The 20183-nt window shown below is 52.0% G+C and overlaps 1 protein-coding gene across 1 annotated transcript in view; it reads left to right on the top strand.

The window, feature by feature from the left end:
* The first annotated feature begins 6564 nt into the window (after positions 1 to 6564).
* The window catches only part of TJP3 (tight junction protein 3), a 37798-nt gene continuing 24179 nt past the window's right edge, over positions 6565 to 20183 (top strand). Inside the window, exons 1-6 of the mRNA XM_077805456.1 lie at positions 6565 to 6573; positions 7485 to 7541; positions 8007 to 8131; positions 8864 to 8966; positions 18035 to 18548; positions 19088 to 19191. Coding sequence (XP_077661582.1) covers positions 6565 to 6573; positions 7485 to 7541; positions 8007 to 8131; positions 8864 to 8966; positions 18035 to 18548; positions 19088 to 19191 — 912 coding nt within the window. The remainder of the gene's footprint in view (positions 6574 to 7484; positions 7542 to 8006; positions 8132 to 8863; positions 8967 to 18034; positions 18549 to 19087; positions 19192 to 20183) is intronic.

The raw sequence follows: 20183 nt of genomic DNA, 5'->3' as shown, positions 1-20183 counted from the left end.
TTGGAAAATGTTTCCTTTGACTTGGGCCTGTGCACCACAGTATGGATGCCAGAGCACTTGGTTTGACCACAGATGAGACAATCCTTAGCCTAGGATTAAAATGCGGTGTAGACAGTCAAGACCAGGGTTCCCTGACACAGGTGAGCTGACCCAAGTCCCACTGCCCCTGGGCTTACATTGCTGTGTAGACATGCAGTGAACTCCCCCTGGAGCTAATGACCATCACAAACCTCCCCACCTTCTGCACCAAGAGTGTGTGTGTGTGTGTGTGTGTGGGCGGGCGTGTGTGCATAGGCGCCGACTCAGTGGGTACTCTGGGGCTGGAGCACCCACAAGGAAAAATTGGTGGGTCCTCTGCACCCACCGGCAGCTCCCCGCCCCAGCTCACCGCCGCCTCTGCCTCCTCCCCTGAGTGCGCCGCCGCGTCCTGCTTCTCCCCCCTCCTTCCCAGCACTTGTGCCGCGAAACAACTGTTTCGCGGCGCAAGCGCTGGGAGAGAGGAGGAGGAGGAGGAATAGGGCAGGCTCCGGGAAGTGGCGGGACCGGGGTGGGGATTTGGGGAGGGGTCAAATAGGGACAGTGAGGGGACGGAGTCGGGGTAGGGGGGGTAAAAGTGTGATTACCAAAAAAAAATCCACAACAAAACACTCCACTGCACACACTTCTGCCCCTGCGGAGAGGAGGAGAGAACAAACGCATGACAGATGTTAATCACCGTGCTTAATGCATGACTGGAAGGTGCCCAGATCCTGTGGTGATGAGGGTGGTATAAGAACCTAAATAGAAGAGAACATGTTAGGCCCGTTCCCTTTTCACTCTGGGCTGACCTTGGGGCTGTTTGCAATCCTGTGCTCATACCAGGATTCTCCTATTGCCTTTTCCAAATGTAAACATTTGTTGCAAAGCAAAGAGCAGACTTACTGCGAACAGAGGCAAAAGCCCGAATCCCTGCGCTGCTCTCTGCGTGCAGCAAACAAGGCACTGAGTGTAGGCTGTCAAACAATGCTGCACATGAGAGAGAGGAATCCTGCAGGTGTCCTGCAGCACTCAGCCTGACACAGAAAATCACAACCAGCTCCATTCCTTATGGCCTGCTAAAGCCAGAGATAAAGGAACATCGTGGGAGGCTACAGGAGAGGTGAGCTAATCTAGTCGCTCCCAGACTGCAGCCTGCAGAGAGATCCCATGGAACCGGCTTCTCCACGTTTCCAGCTGTTAAAATGCATCAACAAACTTTTCAAATTGCTGTCATTTGCCCCAGGGAAGTGAGGCCGAATGCTCATGAATGGCAAGACAGATGGCTCGTGATCATGAATAGGAGGAGAGGTGTCCACCAGCCAAGGTGTGGTCCATGCTATGAAATGTGTGAGGATGCAGTGTGGGCTGACCCCTCCTCACCAGAAGGATACTAATGCTTTGTGCTTGTATAGCTCCCTTCCGCTGGGATGTCACAGTAGCTTACCCATGTTAATGAGCATTAATTTGATGCCAGCTATGCCTCTGGGGGATACTGCAGTACTATGTATAGCATAAGGATTAGGGGTCCCATTTTACAAATGGGGAAACTGAGGTGACTTGCCCAAAGCACTGCGAAGTCAGTGGCTGGAGAAGGAACCCTGGAGTCCTGACTCTGGGTCTGCTTATGCAGTGAAAGCTGGGCAAAGGCTCATCCACCGAGCTAGCCCCAGTAACAAAGCAGGAAGGCTTCAGAGCGGGCTAGTGAGCTCAATACAGAGCCAGAGCCCATGCCTGGCTTAGGGTGACCAGATGTCCCGATTTTATAGGGACAGTCCCGATATTTGAGGATTTTTCTTATATAGAAGCCTATTACCCCCAACCCCAGTCCCGATTTTTCACGCTTCCGGTCTGGTCACCCTGCCTGGCTTGTGATGCCCGCTCTGGTGCCCAGGCTGCGCTGTCTTCACTGCTCCTGGAGTTAGCTGGGGCCAAGCCAGCTGCAGTAGGTGAGCCCAGGCCAGCTTTCGCTGTGCAGACGGACCCTCTGGCTTTACCACGAGCTCCCATTACCTCTCAGAACCCAGGAGTCCTGGTGCCATTAAATCTCATCTAGTGCAAATCCGTTTATGGTGACTGGGAACCATTCTCTTGTGGATGCATCATTAGTGGGATGGCGGGGTGGCAAAAACACTCTTTGCTCGGCATTCTCCTTCCTCCCAAGAGCGCAGAGAGGCTCCCTGCCTGGGGCAGCTGGAATCCGTGTCCGGCGCCCTTACCTGCATGCTGCATTCCCTGTTTCCTGCCTGCACCTAACCTGCAGCTCTCTAGCCAAAGCCAGCTCTGTTCCCCTGGCCCAGCTGCCAGGAAATCCTGGCCTGGAGCCTTGTACCAGATGAGAACGAAGTCCAGGCAGGAGACTGGCTGGGACCACAGGTCAGCTGGTCACCTGAGCGCACGTCAGCCTGGTCTCTTGGAATAGGTGTGTCCCGCACCTGGCTGTGTCAGCAGGAGGCGGGCCGTGGAACAGGGGAGGAGGCGGAGCAGCAGGTGTAAGCCCCCATCTCCCTGGGAGAAGGAAGAACTGATTGTAAAGTGCCCGAACCTTGCAGCTGACCACAGAATCTCTCGGCCTCTGCACACCTGCTCCGCATAGATCGTCTCCCTTGCTGCTTGGAGCTCCTGGAACCTTTCGTCCCCAGGGCCAGCCCTGCCCATGGGAGCAGCCAGCAGCCTGGGGCTTTGTGGAATATGGCTGTAAGATTTCAGGCAAGTCTCTTTCTCCAGCAGGTGTGTGCGCGTCCAGCGAAACAGCTCCTGGGCCAGTAGCTTTGCAAGTGCTGTGTGTGGTGACAGCCGTCGTGGGGCAGGGGAACAATCTGAACGGAGAAACAGGGTTTATCTTGCTCCAGTTCCGTAGCAGCCTGTTCAAAGGACAGCAATTCCAGGCGAAGAAAACAATCTTATCCAAGCGGGGGTGGGGAGGGGAGAGGGTCGGGAACTCCCCAAAGGGCAGCGCCGCAGGGTTCCATTCTCTGCTCTTGGCTCTGCACCCAGCTGCTCTGCCCATGTGCAGAATGTTGTGCTGGTGATGGACCCACCCTGGCTCCTGTGGAGAACAGGTACGAAGCAGGCAGCAATTGTGAAAGTGTCCCCTTACGCACTGCCCCCAGCCCTGACCTAGAGGGGCCCCTCCAGTGGGGAGACCAGCCTCGCGGCCCATTCTGCCCTGGGCGCCCGGGCGGAGCGTGACCGCCGGGCATCGGGTGTGATGGCTTCCATGATGGGCTTGCTCCTCCTTGAGGACTGGCTTTGTGCATGGATTGAGACCTGCCAAACGCATTTCGCATAGGGCCTCCAACGGCCAATGGCAGCAGCTTTTGCTCACTCCCAGCCTGGCTGAGATCTGAACCAGCAACCTAGTTCAAGAGGGAAGGAGATGCAAACATCAGGATGATTCTGAGGAAAGTCTGCTCGCAGCCCACCCTGCTCCCGTTAAAGCCAATGGCAAAACCCCCTTTGACCTGGACTGGCTCTGTGCACGGTGCAGACATGCTCTGCATGTGGTCACACCATCCTATCGCTTCTCATGCTGTAGAATCATAGAATTGGTTGGAAGGGACCTCAGGAGGTATCTAGTCCAACCCCCTGCTCAAAGCAGGACCAATCCCCAATTTTTGCCCCACATCCCTAAATGACCCCCTCAAGGGTTGAACTCACAACCCTGGGTTTAGCAGGCCAATGCTCAAACCACTGAGCTCTCCCTCCCCTCCAGTAACCTGCAAACATTAATTTTTTCAGGCATATCCAGATTTGGGTGGTGGTGTATTTTGCTTTCTTGTCACATTGTGTTTACTACTTTGCTACGCCAGCTGTTCTGAGAAATCCTGTGCTGGGGGGACGCTCTGTCTGCTGAACCTAGGGATTCCACCTGATGCGTAATTTCCCCTGCAGACGGAAGGTTTGGCTAGAAAGGGACCTGAATCAGAGCTCCCGCAAACTTTCGGGGTATTTTAAATATGGATCTGAAGTTTGTGGCTTGCTCCCTTCTCTAATTGTATCCTGCAGTGCAGCAACTGCAGGGCCTGGTCTGTTCACTATTGACTGTATCAGCTCTGCAGAAGGAAGCAAGATGATCCAGGTTTGATCAGTCTCTGCAGCTTGTGGATTTCAAACCCTCTCTCCAATTCCTGAAGTCTTTTTGTCCACCTGTCCTTTTTGCTTACACCACCTTTTGGCTGTTTCCTTCTTTAGGCATCTGGATGTCTTTCCTACTCGGGATTCCTCCTCTTGGGTTGTGGAATGCCTCTTGTCCTGCTAACAGATACACTTTCAGCTGAGGGAATGATCAGCCCGGCTGATCTGCTTGGGTTGGGGGGTTGTTTGTGAGTGGTTTCCTCAACGCTGATAAGAGCTTTTGGGCCTGAGCCTCCACACTTACTCTGGTTCGGTGTTGGTGTAATTCCACTGACGCAGTCCTGGGGCTAGGGTTGCCAATTTTGGTTGGATGTATTCCTGGAGCTTTCATCACATGACAATCTCTTTAATTAAAAATTACTCTTTCATTCCTGGAGACTCCCAGCCAGTCCTGGAGGGTTGGCAACCCTGCCTGGGGCAGAGTCAGGGCCGTGGTGGTCACTGAAAAGTGACTAGTCCTAGGTGATGCGGCTGGTGCTGGAGGTTCATTCTCTGGATGCCGGCTGTTGGTTTTTTCACTGAGGGGACAAAGGTGCTGGGAGGGTGGTGCCTGATGTTCAAAACCAGCTGCTGAGGAGGAGCAGAGACTGGGAGATCTCGAGACTTCACCCTTTTCCGGGGCTGGCTGTTAATGCTCAAAATCGTGGGGTGGGTGGCGGCTGGAGCTGGCACAATGGGAGAGCATTTTCCACACAGCTCTGCCAATTTTCTGGGGTCCAGCCTCCCTGCAGACAGTCCTACCCTCGGCGGGGGTATGGTCTGGGTTACTTGATCAATCGCGGATCCTTTCCCACCTCTCGTACACCAGGCTGTCCATCAAGATCTGAACTGCTCGGTGTTTGGTTACCGTAGTTTTGAGACTGCAGGTGCCTAATAACGACCTTGCAGCATGGGCCTGCTCATTCAGAATGCACCGTCTGCTCCTTACTTGAAACCAGGCTGAGAACATGCAGGCTTCTGCTTTTACCTTTCTTGGACCACAGACCTGACGCTGCTTAATTGTGCATCAGTGCGCTGGGGAGCAGGGGCTAGGGTATGGGACTGGAGTTCTGTTCCTGGCTTTGTCACTCCATGTGCTCTGGGATTAGTCACGTCTGTGCTCTGTACCTCAGTTTCCCCATCGGTAAACGGGTGATATTATTATTGAACTCTATTATTGGAAACTGCTGTATAAGCACTTACTGTATGTTGTTAACCTATAATTTACCGTTTATTAAATGCTGTACCAGTGCTCATTGTATGTTGTCCTTTGATAGACCGACATGCAGTAGGAACTGTCATCTGTCCTTGCATATTGGCTGACCTGCAGATAAACCCGATTCCCCTCCCTAGTTTGAATAGATACTTTAAAGTCACGGGCACGTGTGTAACCTGGTGGACTGTATCTGGTGCAGTCTGACCCCTGGGCAGGCCAAGGAGGAGGTCTGCGGTAACCCAATTGGTGAGGCTTATAACATGCAGCTTTTCTAAACTCTGTGGGTTACAATAACTGCAAGCGCAGCATTTGTGGGTCTTTGACTCCTAATCGCTCTCTCCCTGGAAGGCAGGAGTTTCATTTTGGCTAAAAGCCCCTCTGCTTCCCACATGGACGTGGACCGCAGACAATTGCACTTGAATCCCCAGAGGAGAGGCCGGTGAGGTGATTCACGTGCCGCCCGCCTGATCCATCTGGGGCTCTGCTGCTGCTGTGTCCACTTGAGCTGGGTTCCGAATTGGGGCCGTTGCGGGGCTGCTGATGCTTCTCCAGCGTCTGGCAGCCGACTGACTCGGAACAAGCTCCTGTCTGCGTTCTGGCCAAGGCCTGAGTTCTCCAGCTCCCTGGGGCAGGCCGTGGAGGTGGTCAGTGTGTGCCCTGCTCTCCGCACCATGCCAGCCTCACTTGCCTCCTCCAGGGACTCCGCTTACTGGGTTGGTGTGTTTAAGACCCTCTGTGGGAACACAAAGAGGAGGAGTGAGCAGAGATAGCCAGGAGGGGGCACCCGCTGTGTGCTCTGCTAGCTAGTCACTGCTAGCTAGTGGCACAGCTTAATTCTCAAGTGCCCATGTGAATTGTTTAGCAATAAGTAACCATGCAGGCTTCTGCTCTTACCTGTTCTTGGATCACTGGCCTCCTCACGCTGCTTAATTCCATGCCAGAGCATGGGGCAAGGGTCTGGGGCTAAGTTCTGTGCCTGGCTCTGTCACTCCATGTGCTCTGGGGTTAGTCACGTCTCTGTTTGCATTTCAGCTTCCCCAGCTGTGAATGGTGCTATTAGTATTCGTAGGATTGAGCTCTGTGAATGGAAAAAGTGATATTTGCACTTATTGTTGTCTTTTGATAGACAAACATCCAGTAGGAACTGTCAGAGGCTGATTTGTAGATAAACTTGGTCCTTCTTCCTAGTTTGAATAGATTCGTTCAAGTCAGGGACCATGTGTAAGGTAACTGACTATCACATCCGATGAAGTGAGCTGTAACTCACGAAAGCTTATGCTCAAATAAATTGGTTCATCTCTAAGGTTCCACAAGTCCTCCTTTTCTTTTGACTATCTCTTGTGCAGCTACTGGCTCTGGGAAGGCAATGTTGATTTTCACAATAAGTAGATGCAGTCCTGGTGGAATTTGCTGGTCTCTTCCCTCCTCCAACTTTCTTTCTCCGCTCCCACTGTTCCCTTCTGGTGGAGAATTCAGGATTAGACCCTGCAAATCTGGGACTGTCTCAGCAGGTGTAATCCACAACACAGACTAAACTGGGCCCTTTTAAACAGAACCATTATGGGTATCAGGTTCCAGAAATTAATGAAGAAGCTTTCTCCCTAAATGCTCGAAAAACATCAATAAACCTCCCTAATCCCCTGTTGATGTAGACTGGTATAATCCCTGTTTCAGTTTGGGGAAACTGAGGCACGGGTTAATGAAGTGATGTACAGTGCTTCTGTCCCTTGCTATAACACTGCCTCCCTGGCTTCATCTGATCTCATTGCGTTCAGATGAGCCTGCTGTTGACCTCTGTATGCTGAGAGTTGCCGTCTGTTTGTAGCGCACTTAGCTTCCCTGGCCTGGACGCACCCTGAATAGGAGATGCTCTCTCTGCAGCTGAAGAGGCAAGTCTTTCATGTAAACGCTGGGTTTACGGGGGAGGGGGACATGGGAGCCCTAGCCATGGCCAGTTACCTCCTTAGGAAAAAGTCAGCTTGTTTCTTTGCAGCTAAAAGTGATTTCTAGTAGGCCCAGATCTCTGGGGGTCTAGAGAAGTGACAGGAGCAAATTGGCCACCCCTCCCCCGTCTCTGGAGACTGGGGCAACAATCTGATGTTGTTAATTGACCGTCCTGTTTTCCCCGGGCTCCCAGGTTACAGCCATGGAGGAGATGGTCATCTGGGAGCAGCACACTGTGTCGCTGAGCAAGGTGAGCCGGCCCCACCCCTTGGCTTGTGCCCTGCGCTGTCTCCCTCGGGAGGGTGGGCGTCGGGGCTTTCATCGTGGGCGGTGACACTGCGGATCAGCCAAGCCCCCTGGCTGGAGCCCTCTGCCTTCCGATGTGACTGGGCTCCTAGCAGCGTGAGCTGCTTCCCCATGGGGCCCTGCTGACGCCAGCCTGGCAGCGCAAGCCAGCTGGGGTGACCCTAGAAGTGCCTGGCCAGTGCCAAGCAGCCCCCCAGCAGCGTGAGCTTCCTTGTGGTACTGAGCTAGCTGAATCTGGCCGTAGGAGCCCCTTCGTGGCAGCGATGCAACTGGCCTGCCAGGGAAGTGGCTTACAGCAGTGCTAAGTAGCCACTCAGAAATGCCTGCCCACCCCCCGTGCCCTCCCCCTTCCATCTGCAGCCGGCATCCTCTGTGCAGAGCCCGACCTTGTATGTATCTGTCGCACTAGGACCCTCGAAGGGGCTTTGGCATCGCCATCTCAGGAGGCAGGGACCGTCCCAGCGGCTTGGCTGGGGACCCCTCTATCGTTGTCTCAGATGTGGTACCCGGTGGACCAGCAGCTGGCAGGCTCCAGTGAGTGGCTGTTGGAGCCGGAAGGATTCACTGAGGAAAGCGTTGTGAGCAAAGAGGATCCAAATTTCCCCAGGTTCTGGGGTATCTTGGATTCGGGTCCCTCTCTACTCATGAGAGGAAGCAACACTTCAAACACTTGCTGATCTGGAGCTAGGAGTTGCTATCGTCTTCTCTGTTTTGCAGAAGGGGAAACTGAGGCACAGAGAGGGGCATGATTGGCTGAAGGTCAGCAAGGGAGTCAGTTAGAACCCGGGAGGTCCTGGCTCCAGTCATATGCTCAGAACATGCCTCGTGGGGGTTGGGAGGCAGGTCTGCTGGGGTCACTAGTGTGGGAGGAAGGGGAGAGTAGCAGCTGCTGGGAAGGTCCCTGCTACACTAGCTCCCTGAGGGGATCTGCCTTTCTAGCTGCTGGCTCCTGCCTTGGTGTCAGGAGGCAGACTGGGGGGTGGAGTTGGGGAAGGAAGAGGCCAGTGGGGGTGCAGATTGGAGGACATGGGGATTTTGGACCTGGGAGGGTCTCCTGCCCTTTCTGGGGTGGGACCTGCCTTTTCAGAACTGCAAATGAACATGCTCCCCATCAGCAGACTGTCCGGGGGTGAAACGTGGGTTAGACTGTCACTGCAGAGGCATTTGCCTGGGCTGAGGGGCTGCTCCTAGCCACTCGGGAGCCTTATCGCACTCTCCCCTGTGCCCTGGCAAGGGATCTGCCTGACTTGAGTCTTTCCTTTCCAGGACGAGAGATCACATTGTGATGGTGAACGGCCTTTCCATGGAGAACGTGTCCTCCTCCTTTGCCATCCAGACGCTCAAAACCTGTGGCAAGTTAGCTAACATTGTAAGCATCCTGCCTGGGAGGGGCTGACTTGGCTTGGGTGGGAGGAGAGGTAACAAGGGTCCAGCGTAAAGCCTTGATGTGGGGCAAGTTTTCCCGCCTGGATGTTCCACTTGTCTGTCCTTGGGTTAAACGCAGCCCTCATGGAACTGGCTGCAACTCCCTTGCGCAGTAAATTCCAGTGAGAATGTGTGTTGTGTCCCTAGCTTGAGTCCTATCCTCACACTCCGTCCTTAACTGGACTGTGATGATGCTACTAACTCCAGTTTTCTGGCCCATCAGAGGGTATAAGCTAAAGCCTGAGTTAGTGGATCCTGGGAACTACAGGCCAGTCAGCCTCACCTCAGTCCCTGGAAAAATCATGGAGCAGGTCCTCAAAGAATCAATCCTGAAGCACTTACATGAGAGGAAAGTGATCAGGAACAGTCAGCATGGATTCACCAAGGGAAGGTCATGCCTGACTAATCTAATCGCCTTCTATGATGAGATTACTGGTTCTGTGGGTGAAGGGAAAGCAGTGGATGTATTGTTTCTTGACTTTAGCAAAGCTTTTGACACGGTCTCCCACAGTATTCTTGTCAGCAAGTTAAAGAAGTACGGGCTGGATGAATGCACTATAAGGTGGGTAGAAAGTTGGCTAGATTGTCGGGCTCAACGGGTAGTGATCAATGGCTCCATGTCTAGTTGGCAGCCGGTGTCAAGTGGAGTGCCCCAGGGGTCGGTCCTGGGGCCGGTTTTGTTCAATATCTTCATAAATGATCTGGAGGATGGTGTGGATTGCACCCTCAGCAAATTTGCAGATGATACTAAACTGGGAGGAGTGGTAGATACGCTGGAGGGCAGGGATAGGATACAGAGGGACCTAGACAAATTGGAGGATTGGGCCAAAAGAAATCTGATGAGGTTCAATAAGGATAAATGTAGGGTCCTGCACTTAGGACGGAAGAACCCACTGCACAGCTACAGACTAGGGACCGAATGGCTAGGCAGCAGTTCTGCGGAAAAGGACCTAGGGGTGACAGTGGACGAGAAGCTAGATATGAGTCAGCAGTGTGCCCTTGTTGCCAAGAAGGCCAATGGCATTTTGGGATGTATAAGTAGGGGCATAGCGAGCAGATCGAGGGACGTGATCGTCCCCATCTATTCGACATTGGTGAGGCCTCATCTGGAGTACTGTGTCCAGTTTTGGGCCCCACACTACAAGAAGGATGTGGATAAATTGGAGAGAGTCCAGCGAAGGGCAACAAAAATGATTAGGAGTCTGGAACACATGACTTATGAGGAGAGGCTGAGGGAACCGGGATTGTTTAGTCTGCAGAAGAGAAGAATGAGGAGGGATTTGATAGCTGCTTTCAACTACCTGAGAGGTGATTCCAGAGAGGATGGTTCTAGACTATTCTCAGTGGTAGAAGAGGACAGGACAAGGAGTAATGGTCTCAAGTTGCAGTGGGGGAGGTTTAGGTTGGATATTAGGAAAAACTTTTTCACTAGGAGGGTGGTGAAACACTAGAATGCGTTACCTAGGGAGGTGGTAGAATCTCCTTCCTTAGAAGTTTTTAAGGTCAGGCTTGACAAAGCCCTGGCTGGGATGATTTAATTGGGGATTGGTCCTGCTTTGAGCGGGGGGTTGGACTAGATGACCTGTGAGGTCCCTTCCAACCCTGATATTCTATGATTCTATGATTCTAGTGCAGACTAATGCTCGAGTTCATACAACTTGTCAGCTGCTAACACCACCGCTCTGCAGTGTGGATGCAGGCTTGCTCCACTCGAGAGCCGCTGGTCCTCCTGTGCCTTCCCACAATTCCCCCCATGGGCCCAGAGAAACAAACAAGTTCTTCAATAATTAACTGAGAGTGAATTCAAAGAGCTGGCCAGTGAAGCAGTTACTGAAGTGCAAAGAACTATGGGACATGCTCCCAGAAGTCTTAGTTCCACCCAGGAGTCAGTGGAGCATCGGTGTTTATTTCCCCTCCTACTGTCCTTGTAAACTGCTGGAAATGGCCCACCTTGATTATCACTACAAAAGCTTCCTCAGGCCCCCTCCACCCCCCAGCTCTCCTGCTGGTAATAGCTCTTCTTTCCTGATCACTCTTGTTACAGTCTGTATGGTAACACCTGTTGTTTCACGTTTTCTGTGTATATAAAATGTCCCCACTGTATTTTCCACTGCATGCATCCAATGAAGTGAGCTGTAGCTCCCAAAAGCTTATGCTCAAATACATTTGTTAGTCTCCAAGGAGCCACAAGTACTCCTTTGCTTAGTGTGGACACCGCAGCTGGAGAGTGGCCGCTCTCACTCAAGAGCAGCAACTCGAATTAACTTTGTAGGCAGATGTACCCTGAATAAGTGAGGCCTCATCCACTTACACCAGGGCTGAATTTGGGTCCACTTTCTACCAAGCATTTCATGGTTAGCTACAGCCCTGGTTCTTCCTCCCCATGGCTTGTTTAGATTGGCATGTCTTGGTCCCTGTTAACCTGGCAAATTACCCGCAGGAATCAACAGCATCTTAATATTGCAGGGCACTAACTCCTTGCAAACTTTTAAAATTGTGAAAGAGGATAACTCTAGAAATAATTACAGCTTTCAGAGTAGCAGCCGTGTTAGTCTGTATTCGCAAAAAGAACAAGAGTACTTGTGGCACCTTAGAGAGTAACAAATCTATTTGAGCATAAGCTTTCGTGAACTACAGCTCACTTCATCAGATGCTCACGAAAGCTTATGCTCAAATAAATTCGTTAGTCTCTAAGGTGCCACAAGTCCACCTATTCTTTTTCTAGGATTAATTGTAAGCAATCGCAGCTCAAAGCCAACTGCAAACATGCTGGGGTGGTGAGTAGCAGCACCAGAAGTAAAACTGCATCAGCACTTTTGTTTAAAGCTGGATTTTCAAATCTCTCTAAAAATCCATGTACGTAGACAGATCTGAAAATAGGTACGTCACATGTCAGTCCAGGGCCTGGTCCAGAATTTGTAGTAGGAAACTGGGAACCAAATTACCCCATATATAGGCTGCCCCCAAAAATGACCTATTAAAATTTTAGCTTCTAACCAGAAGTTCCTGGCTCCAAGTCCTGTGCTCGCTTCTGTCTCAGGCCAGTGTAGGCAGAGTGGGGGGAGCCCTCAATCAGATGGAGAGCCCTCGTAGATCATGCCCTTCTGAATGGGCCCTACTCGGCAAAGTGGCTCTGGGACCTTTGTTGCTGCTCTCGTGGAGCTGCTCTGAATGCCTGAGACTGCCTCAGGGTATGTCTACACTACGGAATAAGGTCGAATTTATAGAAGTCGTTTTTTTAGAAATCGGTTTTATATATTCGAGTGTGTGTGTCCCCACAGAAAATGCTTTAAGTGCATTAACTCGGCGGAGCGCTTCCACAGTACCGAGGCTAGAGTCGACTTCCGGAGCGTTGCACTGTGGGTAGCTATCCCACAGTTCCCGCAGTCTCCGCTGCCCGTTGGAATTCTGGGTTGAGATCCCAATGCCTGATGGAGCTAAAACGTTGTCGCGGGTGGTTCTGGGTACATATTGTCAGGCCCCCGTTCCCTCCCTCCCTCCGTGAAAGCAAGGGCAGACAATCGTTTCGCGCCTTTTTTCCTGAGTTACCTGTGCAGACGCCATACCACGGCAAGCATGGAGCCCGCTCAGCTCACTGTCACCGTACGTCTCCTGGGTGCTGGCAGACGTGGTACGGCATTGCTACACAGCAGCAGCAACCCATTGCCTGCTGGCAGCAGACGGTGCATTATGACTGGTAGCCGTCATCATCATGTCCGAGGTGCTCCTGGCCACGTCGGCTGGGAGCGCCTGGGCAGACATGGGCGCAGGGACTAAATTTGGAGTGACTTGATCAGGTCATTCTCTTTAGTCCTGCAGTCAGTCCTATTGAACTGTCTTATAGTGAGCAGGCAGGCGATACGGATTGCTAGCAGTCCTATTGCATCATCTTCTGCCGGGCAGGCAAGAGATGAGGATGGCATGCAGGCCTTCTGCACCGTCTGCTGCCAGCCAAAGATGTAAAAGATAGATGGAGTGGATCAAAACAAGAAATAGACCAGATTTGTTTTGTACTCATTTGCCTCCCCCCCTCCCCCGTCTAGGGGACTCATTCCTCTAGGACACACTGCAGTCACTCACAGGGAAGGTGCAGTGAGGTAAATCTAGCCATGTATCAATCAGAGGCCAGGCTAACCTCCTGGTTCCAATAAGAACAATAACTTAGGTGCACCATTTCTTATTGGAACCCTCTGTGAAGTCCTGCCTGAAATACTCCTTGATGTAAAGCCACCCCCTTTGTTGATCCCTGAAGCCAACCCTGTAAGCCATGTCGTCAGTCGCCCCTCCCTCCGTCAGAGCAACGGCAGACAATCGTTCCGCGCCTTTTTTCTGTGCAGACGCCATACCAAGGCAAGCATGGAGGCCGCTCAGCTCACTTTGGCAATTAGGAGCACATTAAACACCACACGCATTATCCAGCAGTATATGCAGCACCAGAACCTGGCAGAGCGATACCGGGCGAGGAGGCAACGTCAGTGCAGTCATGTGAGTGATCAGGACATGGACACAGATTTCTCTGAAAGCACGGGCCCTGGCAATGTGGGAATCATGATGCTAATGGGGCAGGTTCATGCTGTGGAACACCGATTCTGGGCTCGGGAAACAAGCACAGACTGGCGGGACCGCATAGTGTTGCAGGTCTGGGACGATTCCCAGTGGCTGCAAAACTTTCGCATGCGTAAGGACACTTTCATGGAACTTTGACTTGCTTTCCCCTGCCCTGAGGCGCATGAATACCAAGATGAGAGCAGCCCTCACAGTTGAGAAGCGAGTGGCGATAGCCCTGTGGAAGCTTGCAATGCCAGACATCTACCAGTCAGTTGGGAATCAATTTGGAGTGGGCAAATCTACTGTTGGGGCTGCTGTGATGCAAGTAGCCAACGCAATCAAAGATCTGCTGATATCAAGGGTAGTGACCCTGGGAAATGTGCAGGTAACAGTGGATGGCTTTGCTGCAATGGGATTCCCTAACTGTGGTGGGGCCATAGACGGAACCCATATCCCTATCTTGGCACCGGAGCACCAAGCTGCCGAGTACATAAACCGCAAGGGGTACTTTTCAATAGTGCTGCAAGCTCTGGTGGATCACAAGGGACGTTTCACCAACATCGACGTGGGATGGCCAGGAAAGGTACACGACACTTTCATCTTCAGGAACTCTGGTCTGTTTCAAAAGCTGCAGCAAGGGACTTTATTCCCAGACCAGAAAATAACTGCTGGGGATGTTGAAATGCCTATATGTATCCTTGGGGACCCAGCCTACCCCTTAATGCCATGGCTCATGAAGCCGTACACAGGCAGCCTGGACAGTAGTCAGGAGCTGTTCAACTACAGGCTGAGCAAGTGCAGAATGGTGGTAGAATGTGCATTTGGACGTTTAAAAGCGCACTGGCGCAGTTTACTGACTCGCTTAGACCTCAGCGAAACCAATATTCCCACTGTTATTACTGCTTGCTGTGTGCTCCACAATATCTGTGACAGTAAGGGGGAGACGTTTATGGTGGGGTGGGAGGTTGAGGCAAATCGCCTGGCTGCTGGTTACGCGCAGCCAGACACCAGGGCGGTTAGAAGAGCACAGGAGGGCGCGGTACGCATCAGAGAAGCTTTGAAAACCAGTTTCATGACTGGTCAGGCTACGGTGTGAAAGTTCTGTTTGTTTCTCCTTGATGAACCCCCCCCCCCCACCCCCCTTGGTTCACTCTACTTCCCTGTAAGCTAACCACCCTCCCCTCCTCCCTTTGATCACCGCTTGCAGAGGCAATAAAGTCAATGTTGCTTCACATTCATGCATTCTTTATTCATTCATCACACAAATAGGGGGATGACTACCAAGGTAGCCCAGGAGGGGTGGTGGAGGAGGGAAGGAAAATGCCACACAGCACTTTAAAAGTTTACAACTTTAAAATTTATTGAATGCCAGCCTTCTTTTTTTTGGGCAATCCTCTGTGGCGGAGTGGCTGGTTGGCCGGTGGCCCCCCCATGTGTTCTTGGGCGTCTGGGTGTGGAGGCTATGTAACTTGGGGAGGAGGGCGGTTGGTTACACAGGGGCTGTAGTGGCCGTCTGTGCTCCAGCTGCCTTTGCTGCAGCTCAACCATACACTGGAGCATACTGGTTTGGTCCTCCAGCAGCCTCAGCATTGAATCCTGCCTCCTCTCATCACGCTGCCGGCACATTTGAGCTTCAGCCCTGTCTTCATCCTGCCACTTACTCTCTTCAGCCCGCTACCTCTCCTCCCCGTCATTTTGTGCTTTCCTGCACTCTGACATTCTTTGCCTCCACGCATTCGTCTGTGCTTTGTCAGTGTCAGGACAGCATGAGCTTGGAGAACATTTCATCGTGAGTGCGTTTTTTTTTCTTTCTAATCTTCACTAGCCTCTGGGAAGGAGAAGATCCTGTGATCATTGAAACACATGCAGCTGGTGGAGAAAAAAAAAAGGGACAGCGGTATTTAAAAGGACACATTTTATAAAACAGTGGCTACACTCTTTCAGGGTAAACCTTGCTGTTAACATTACATACATAGCACATGTGCTTTCATTACAAGGTCGCATTTTGCCTCCCCCCACCGCGTGGCTACCCCCTCAAACCTCCCCCCTCCCCTTGGCTAACAGCGGGGAACATTTCTGTTTAGCCACAGGCAAACAGCCCAGCAGGAATGGGCTCCTCTGCGTGTCCCCTGAAGAAAAGCACTCTATTTCAACCAGGTGACCATGAATGATATCTCACTCTCCTGAGGATAACACAGAGAGATAAAGAATGGATGTTGTTTGAATGGCAGCAAACATACACTGCAATGCTTTGTTGTACAATGATTCCTGAGTACGTGTTACTGGCCTGGAGTGGTAAAGTGTCCTACCATGGAGGACGCAATAAGGCTGCCCTCCCCAGAAACCTTTTGCAAAGGCTTTAGGAGTACATCCAGGAGAGCCGCGAATGCCAGGGCAAAGTAATCCTTTCACATGCTTGCTTTTAAACCATGTATAGTATTTTAAAAGGTACACTCACCGGGGGTCTCTTCTCCGCCTGCTGGGTCCAGGAGGCAGCCTTGGGTGGGTTTGGGGGGTACTGGCTCCAGGTCCAGGGTGAGAAACAGTTCCTGGCTGTGGGGAAAAATGGTTTCTCCGCTTGCTTGCTGTGAGCTATCTACAACCTCCTCCTCCTCATCATCATCTTCTTCTTCTTCTTCGTCCCCAAAACCTGCTTCCGTGTTGCCTCCATCTCCATTGAAGGAGTCAAACAACACGGCTGGGGTAGTGGTGGCTGAACCCCCTAAAATGGCATGCAGCTCATCATAGAAGCGGCATGTTTGGGGCTCTGACCCGGAGCGGCCGTTCGCCTCTCTAGTTTTTTGGTAGGCTTGCCTCAGCTCCTTCAGTTTCACGCGGCACTGCTTCGGGTCCCTGTTATGGCCTCTGTCCTTCATGCCCTGGGAGATTTTGACAAAGGTTTTGGCATTTCGAAAACTGGAACGGAGTTCTGATAGCACGGATTCCTCTCCCCATACAGTGATCAGATCCCATACCTCCCGTTCAGTCCGTGCTGGAGCTCTTTTGCGATTCTGGGACTCCATCATGGTCACCTCTGCTGATGAGCTCTGCATGGTCACCTGCAGCTTGCCATGCTGGCCAAACAGGAAATGAGATTCAAAAGTTTGCGGTTCTTTTCCTGTCTACCTGGCCAGTGCATCTGAGTTGAGAGTGTTGTCCAGAGCGGTCACAATGGAGCACTCTGGGATAGCTCCTGGAGGCCAATACCGTCGAATTGTGTCCACAGTACCCCAAATTCGAGCCGGCAATGCCGATTTAAGCGCTAATCCACTTGTCAGGGGTGGAGTAAGGAAATCGATTTTAAGAGCCCTTTAAGTCGAAATAAAGGGCTTCATCGTGTGAACGGGTGCAGGTTTACATCGATTTTAATGCTGCTAAATTCGACCTAAAGTCCTAGTGTAGACCAGGGCTCAGAGCGATCTCCCGTTAACGGCCCTTCTCACTCTGCAGCAGCCCAGCACAGAACAAACAGTGCAGTGTGGACTCACTGTGAGCAGAGTGCTTCACGCATCGGGGGGCTCTGGCTGTATTTTAAGGATGACTCGAGACACACCTGACTCGAGAGGCTGTTCCAAAGGCATGAGCCAGCGGGGAGGAAGGCACAATGTCAGGAGGGGGCAAAGGAGACAAAGGGCATGGTTGGGTCATGAGCATGAGCTGAGGAAGGAAGGGATGCGGGGAGGGTGGAGGTAGGCAGGCAATCAGCTATGTTGGGAGGTCCGCGATATGCCATTGCATTGATGGGACTGGCCACTTGTCAGTCTGGCTGCTTACTCTTCAAAGAACAGATGGGACCGCGTGGCTCCTGATATGTCCTGTCCCCTCCATGTTTAATCTGAGACAACATGGCTCCTCCTTTGCTCATCTCCCTTTTATCTGTGCCTGTTGAACCATGGAACAGTCTGGATCCCATTAGTTGGCAGAGTCCGTCACCTCTAACGCACACACGTAGGAGTTACAGGAAGGGACTCGTGGGGCTGGTCTTCACTTCAGTTTTACCAGTGTAACTATTGTGGCTCGAGGTGTGATTCCTGAAATAGTTACACCAGGCTAAGCCCCAGTGTGGCTGCAGTTACATCCGTATAAAGGCGCCTTGTCCTGGTATAGTTATTTCCCTTTGCTGTACTGGTACAAAGCACCTTTCTATCAGCACAACTGCGTCCTCGCGAGGGGGCGCTGAACTGGTTTGTCTGTGCCAGTGTAGTTCAAGGGCGACAACTTTCTAGTATAGAAACCAGGGGGCTCCTCTGTCCCAGCCTTGTCACTGACTCTCTGTGGGGCCTTGGGCAAATAACGTAATGTCTCTGTGCCGTGGCTTTCCCCATCTGTAAATGAAGATAATGTCACTCTTCTCCCTCTGTGAAGTGCTTTGAAATCAGGGGTGGTTCTCTTTTGGGAGTGCTGTTTGTGTCTAACAGAGTACGTGTCATTTGCCAGCCAATTCTTCTTCCTTCCCACCTGCAGACAGTGAAGAGACCAAAGAAAATTCAGCTTCCTGTAACCAAAACCAGCCAGCCACTATCCAGCGACTCCTTGCACTCTCCCAACACCGTCCGATATGATTCGGATGAGGAATTCGGGTACCAGGGAGACGAGTCGTCGCCGCGGAGCACAGGAAAAGGATACAGGTACGACAGTTACAACCGGAGCCGGCCCCAGGATGACGCGGATTACAGTAGAGGCTACGACGGAGACTCCTCCAGTGAGAGGAGCTCCGGCCACTATCGGGATAACAGCGATAATCGAAGGCAGGTGTCCAGAAGTAGAAGGCGGAGCCAGGATGGCAGCAACAGGAGACAGAGGCAAGACAGTGGCTCTGAAAGGCAGAGTTACCATAGACAACGCTCCACCAATGGGTATGGCCACGAAGAGGACACCAATGGGCTTGTATTAGTGTCTGGGTTCAAGAGGCTGCCGCGCCAGGAGGTACCAATGAAACCCATCCGCTCTGTTCTGGTGAAGCAGAAAGAGGGCGAAGGTAAGAGGCAGCTTCCCTATTCTCTCTCCACCAACCCCATCCCGTGTTAATGAACCATCCTTCTTCGTTGCAGTCTGGTGGAGGCTGCCTGGCATGCGGGAGGGACAGAACAGGATGACTTTGAGGACTCAGAAATTAAGGACCTTTAACACCAGCGAGGCTGAGCAGTGGTGCATGCTTCCTACTGGCTGTTGTCTTCACTGCTCTGCCCCAGAGGGGATGCCTTGGGAGGTGGAATAGGAAGGAATATCTTCACTTCTACACACACTGGGTCTGGGGCCACATTGCACTGAGTTAACTAAATCAGTTTAGAAACCGAGCTAGTTAAATGCGTGCAATTTGTGTATGCCCACCAGGCCTTAGCGACTGGAGTTTATGGCCTGGCTCACCCTACAGCTAGAGCCGTGAGGGGAGGGCAAGGGTTCCCACTGCGTACTGTGGGCTCATAGCGAGGGCCTGTCTCCCTGATATCCCAGATCTGGTATTTCTCTCGTTCCATTCCCTGAACCTGACTTGTCTGTCTCTCTCCTGGGGCGCAGAATACGGCTTGAAGCTGGGAAGCCAGATCTTTATCAAACACATAACGGAGACCGGCTTGGCTGCCAAGGACAGCTTGCTGCACGAAGGGGACCTCATTTTAAAGGTATGCAGAGGCCTGGAAGGATTGGTGCACTCATCAGCTTGTGCCTGCTGCTGGGTTTCAGTGTAGGGTGTGACGCTGTCTATGGGCCGGGCTGTCTGGAGATTCTCGGGAACTCTCTGCACTAGGAAGATGAGGCTGTTTTGATAACAGATCTTAAACTATTTCTGCCGGCCCCAAAATGGCTTTGAAATGTCCGCCCTGCCAGTGTAGATGGGGTAACTGGCTTCAGCATCACTTGAAAGAGGCTGTTTTGACCCCCACCATCAAAAAAGGTTCCTTTCCCCGGTGCAGATGCAACCTTAGAGCTGATGGGAGGCACAGCAGAAACTCCTCTTCAATCTGCTCGTGACTTGGGCATTGCTGTCATGTGGTTCAATGGACCAATATTAAAAAACAAAGTGGTGTTGGGGGGAAAACCAGTAAAAGTTAATAATGCTCCCCCAGCCTTAGGAAATACAGTGTGAAACATGGACCCGCAACCCCACAGCTTGAGAACAGAAGACGGAGCGGGGACCTGATTACAGTCTCCAAATACATTAAAGGCTGTTACAGAGAGGGAGGTGATCAATTGTTCTCCATGTCCACTGAAAGGAGGACTTAATCTGCAGCAAAGAAGATTTAGGTTAGATATTAGGAAAAACTCTCAGGGTAGCGAAGCTCTGGAACAGGGTTCCCGGGGGGGGCCCTCTGGAATCCCCATCCCAGAAGGATTGTAAGACCAGGCTGGACAAACCCCTGTTAGGGATGGCCTAGATTTACTTAGTCCTGCCTCAGCACAGGGGGCTGGATTTGTGGCCTCTCAGGGCCCTTCCAGCCCAACATTTCCCTGGTTCTATCAACAAGAATGCGCAAACACACGCTCTGTTCCCCAAGCAAATCAATTCTACACGACCACAGGCCCCAAAGTTCCACTCAGACAGCCTGAAAACTGCCCTCTCTTTGACACCACTGTCCCGTGGATTAATCACGATTGCCTACCATTTTCAGTTTGG

Source organism: Eretmochelys imbricata, chromosome 25 (genome assembly GCF_965152235.1).
Source record: "Eretmochelys imbricata isolate rEreImb1 chromosome 25, rEreImb1.hap1, whole genome shotgun sequence".
NCBI lineage: Eukaryota > Metazoa > Chordata > Testudines > Cheloniidae > Eretmochelys > Eretmochelys imbricata.
Note: the sequence above shows the minus strand (reverse complement) of the source record. Positions and strands in the feature narration are given on the sequence as shown.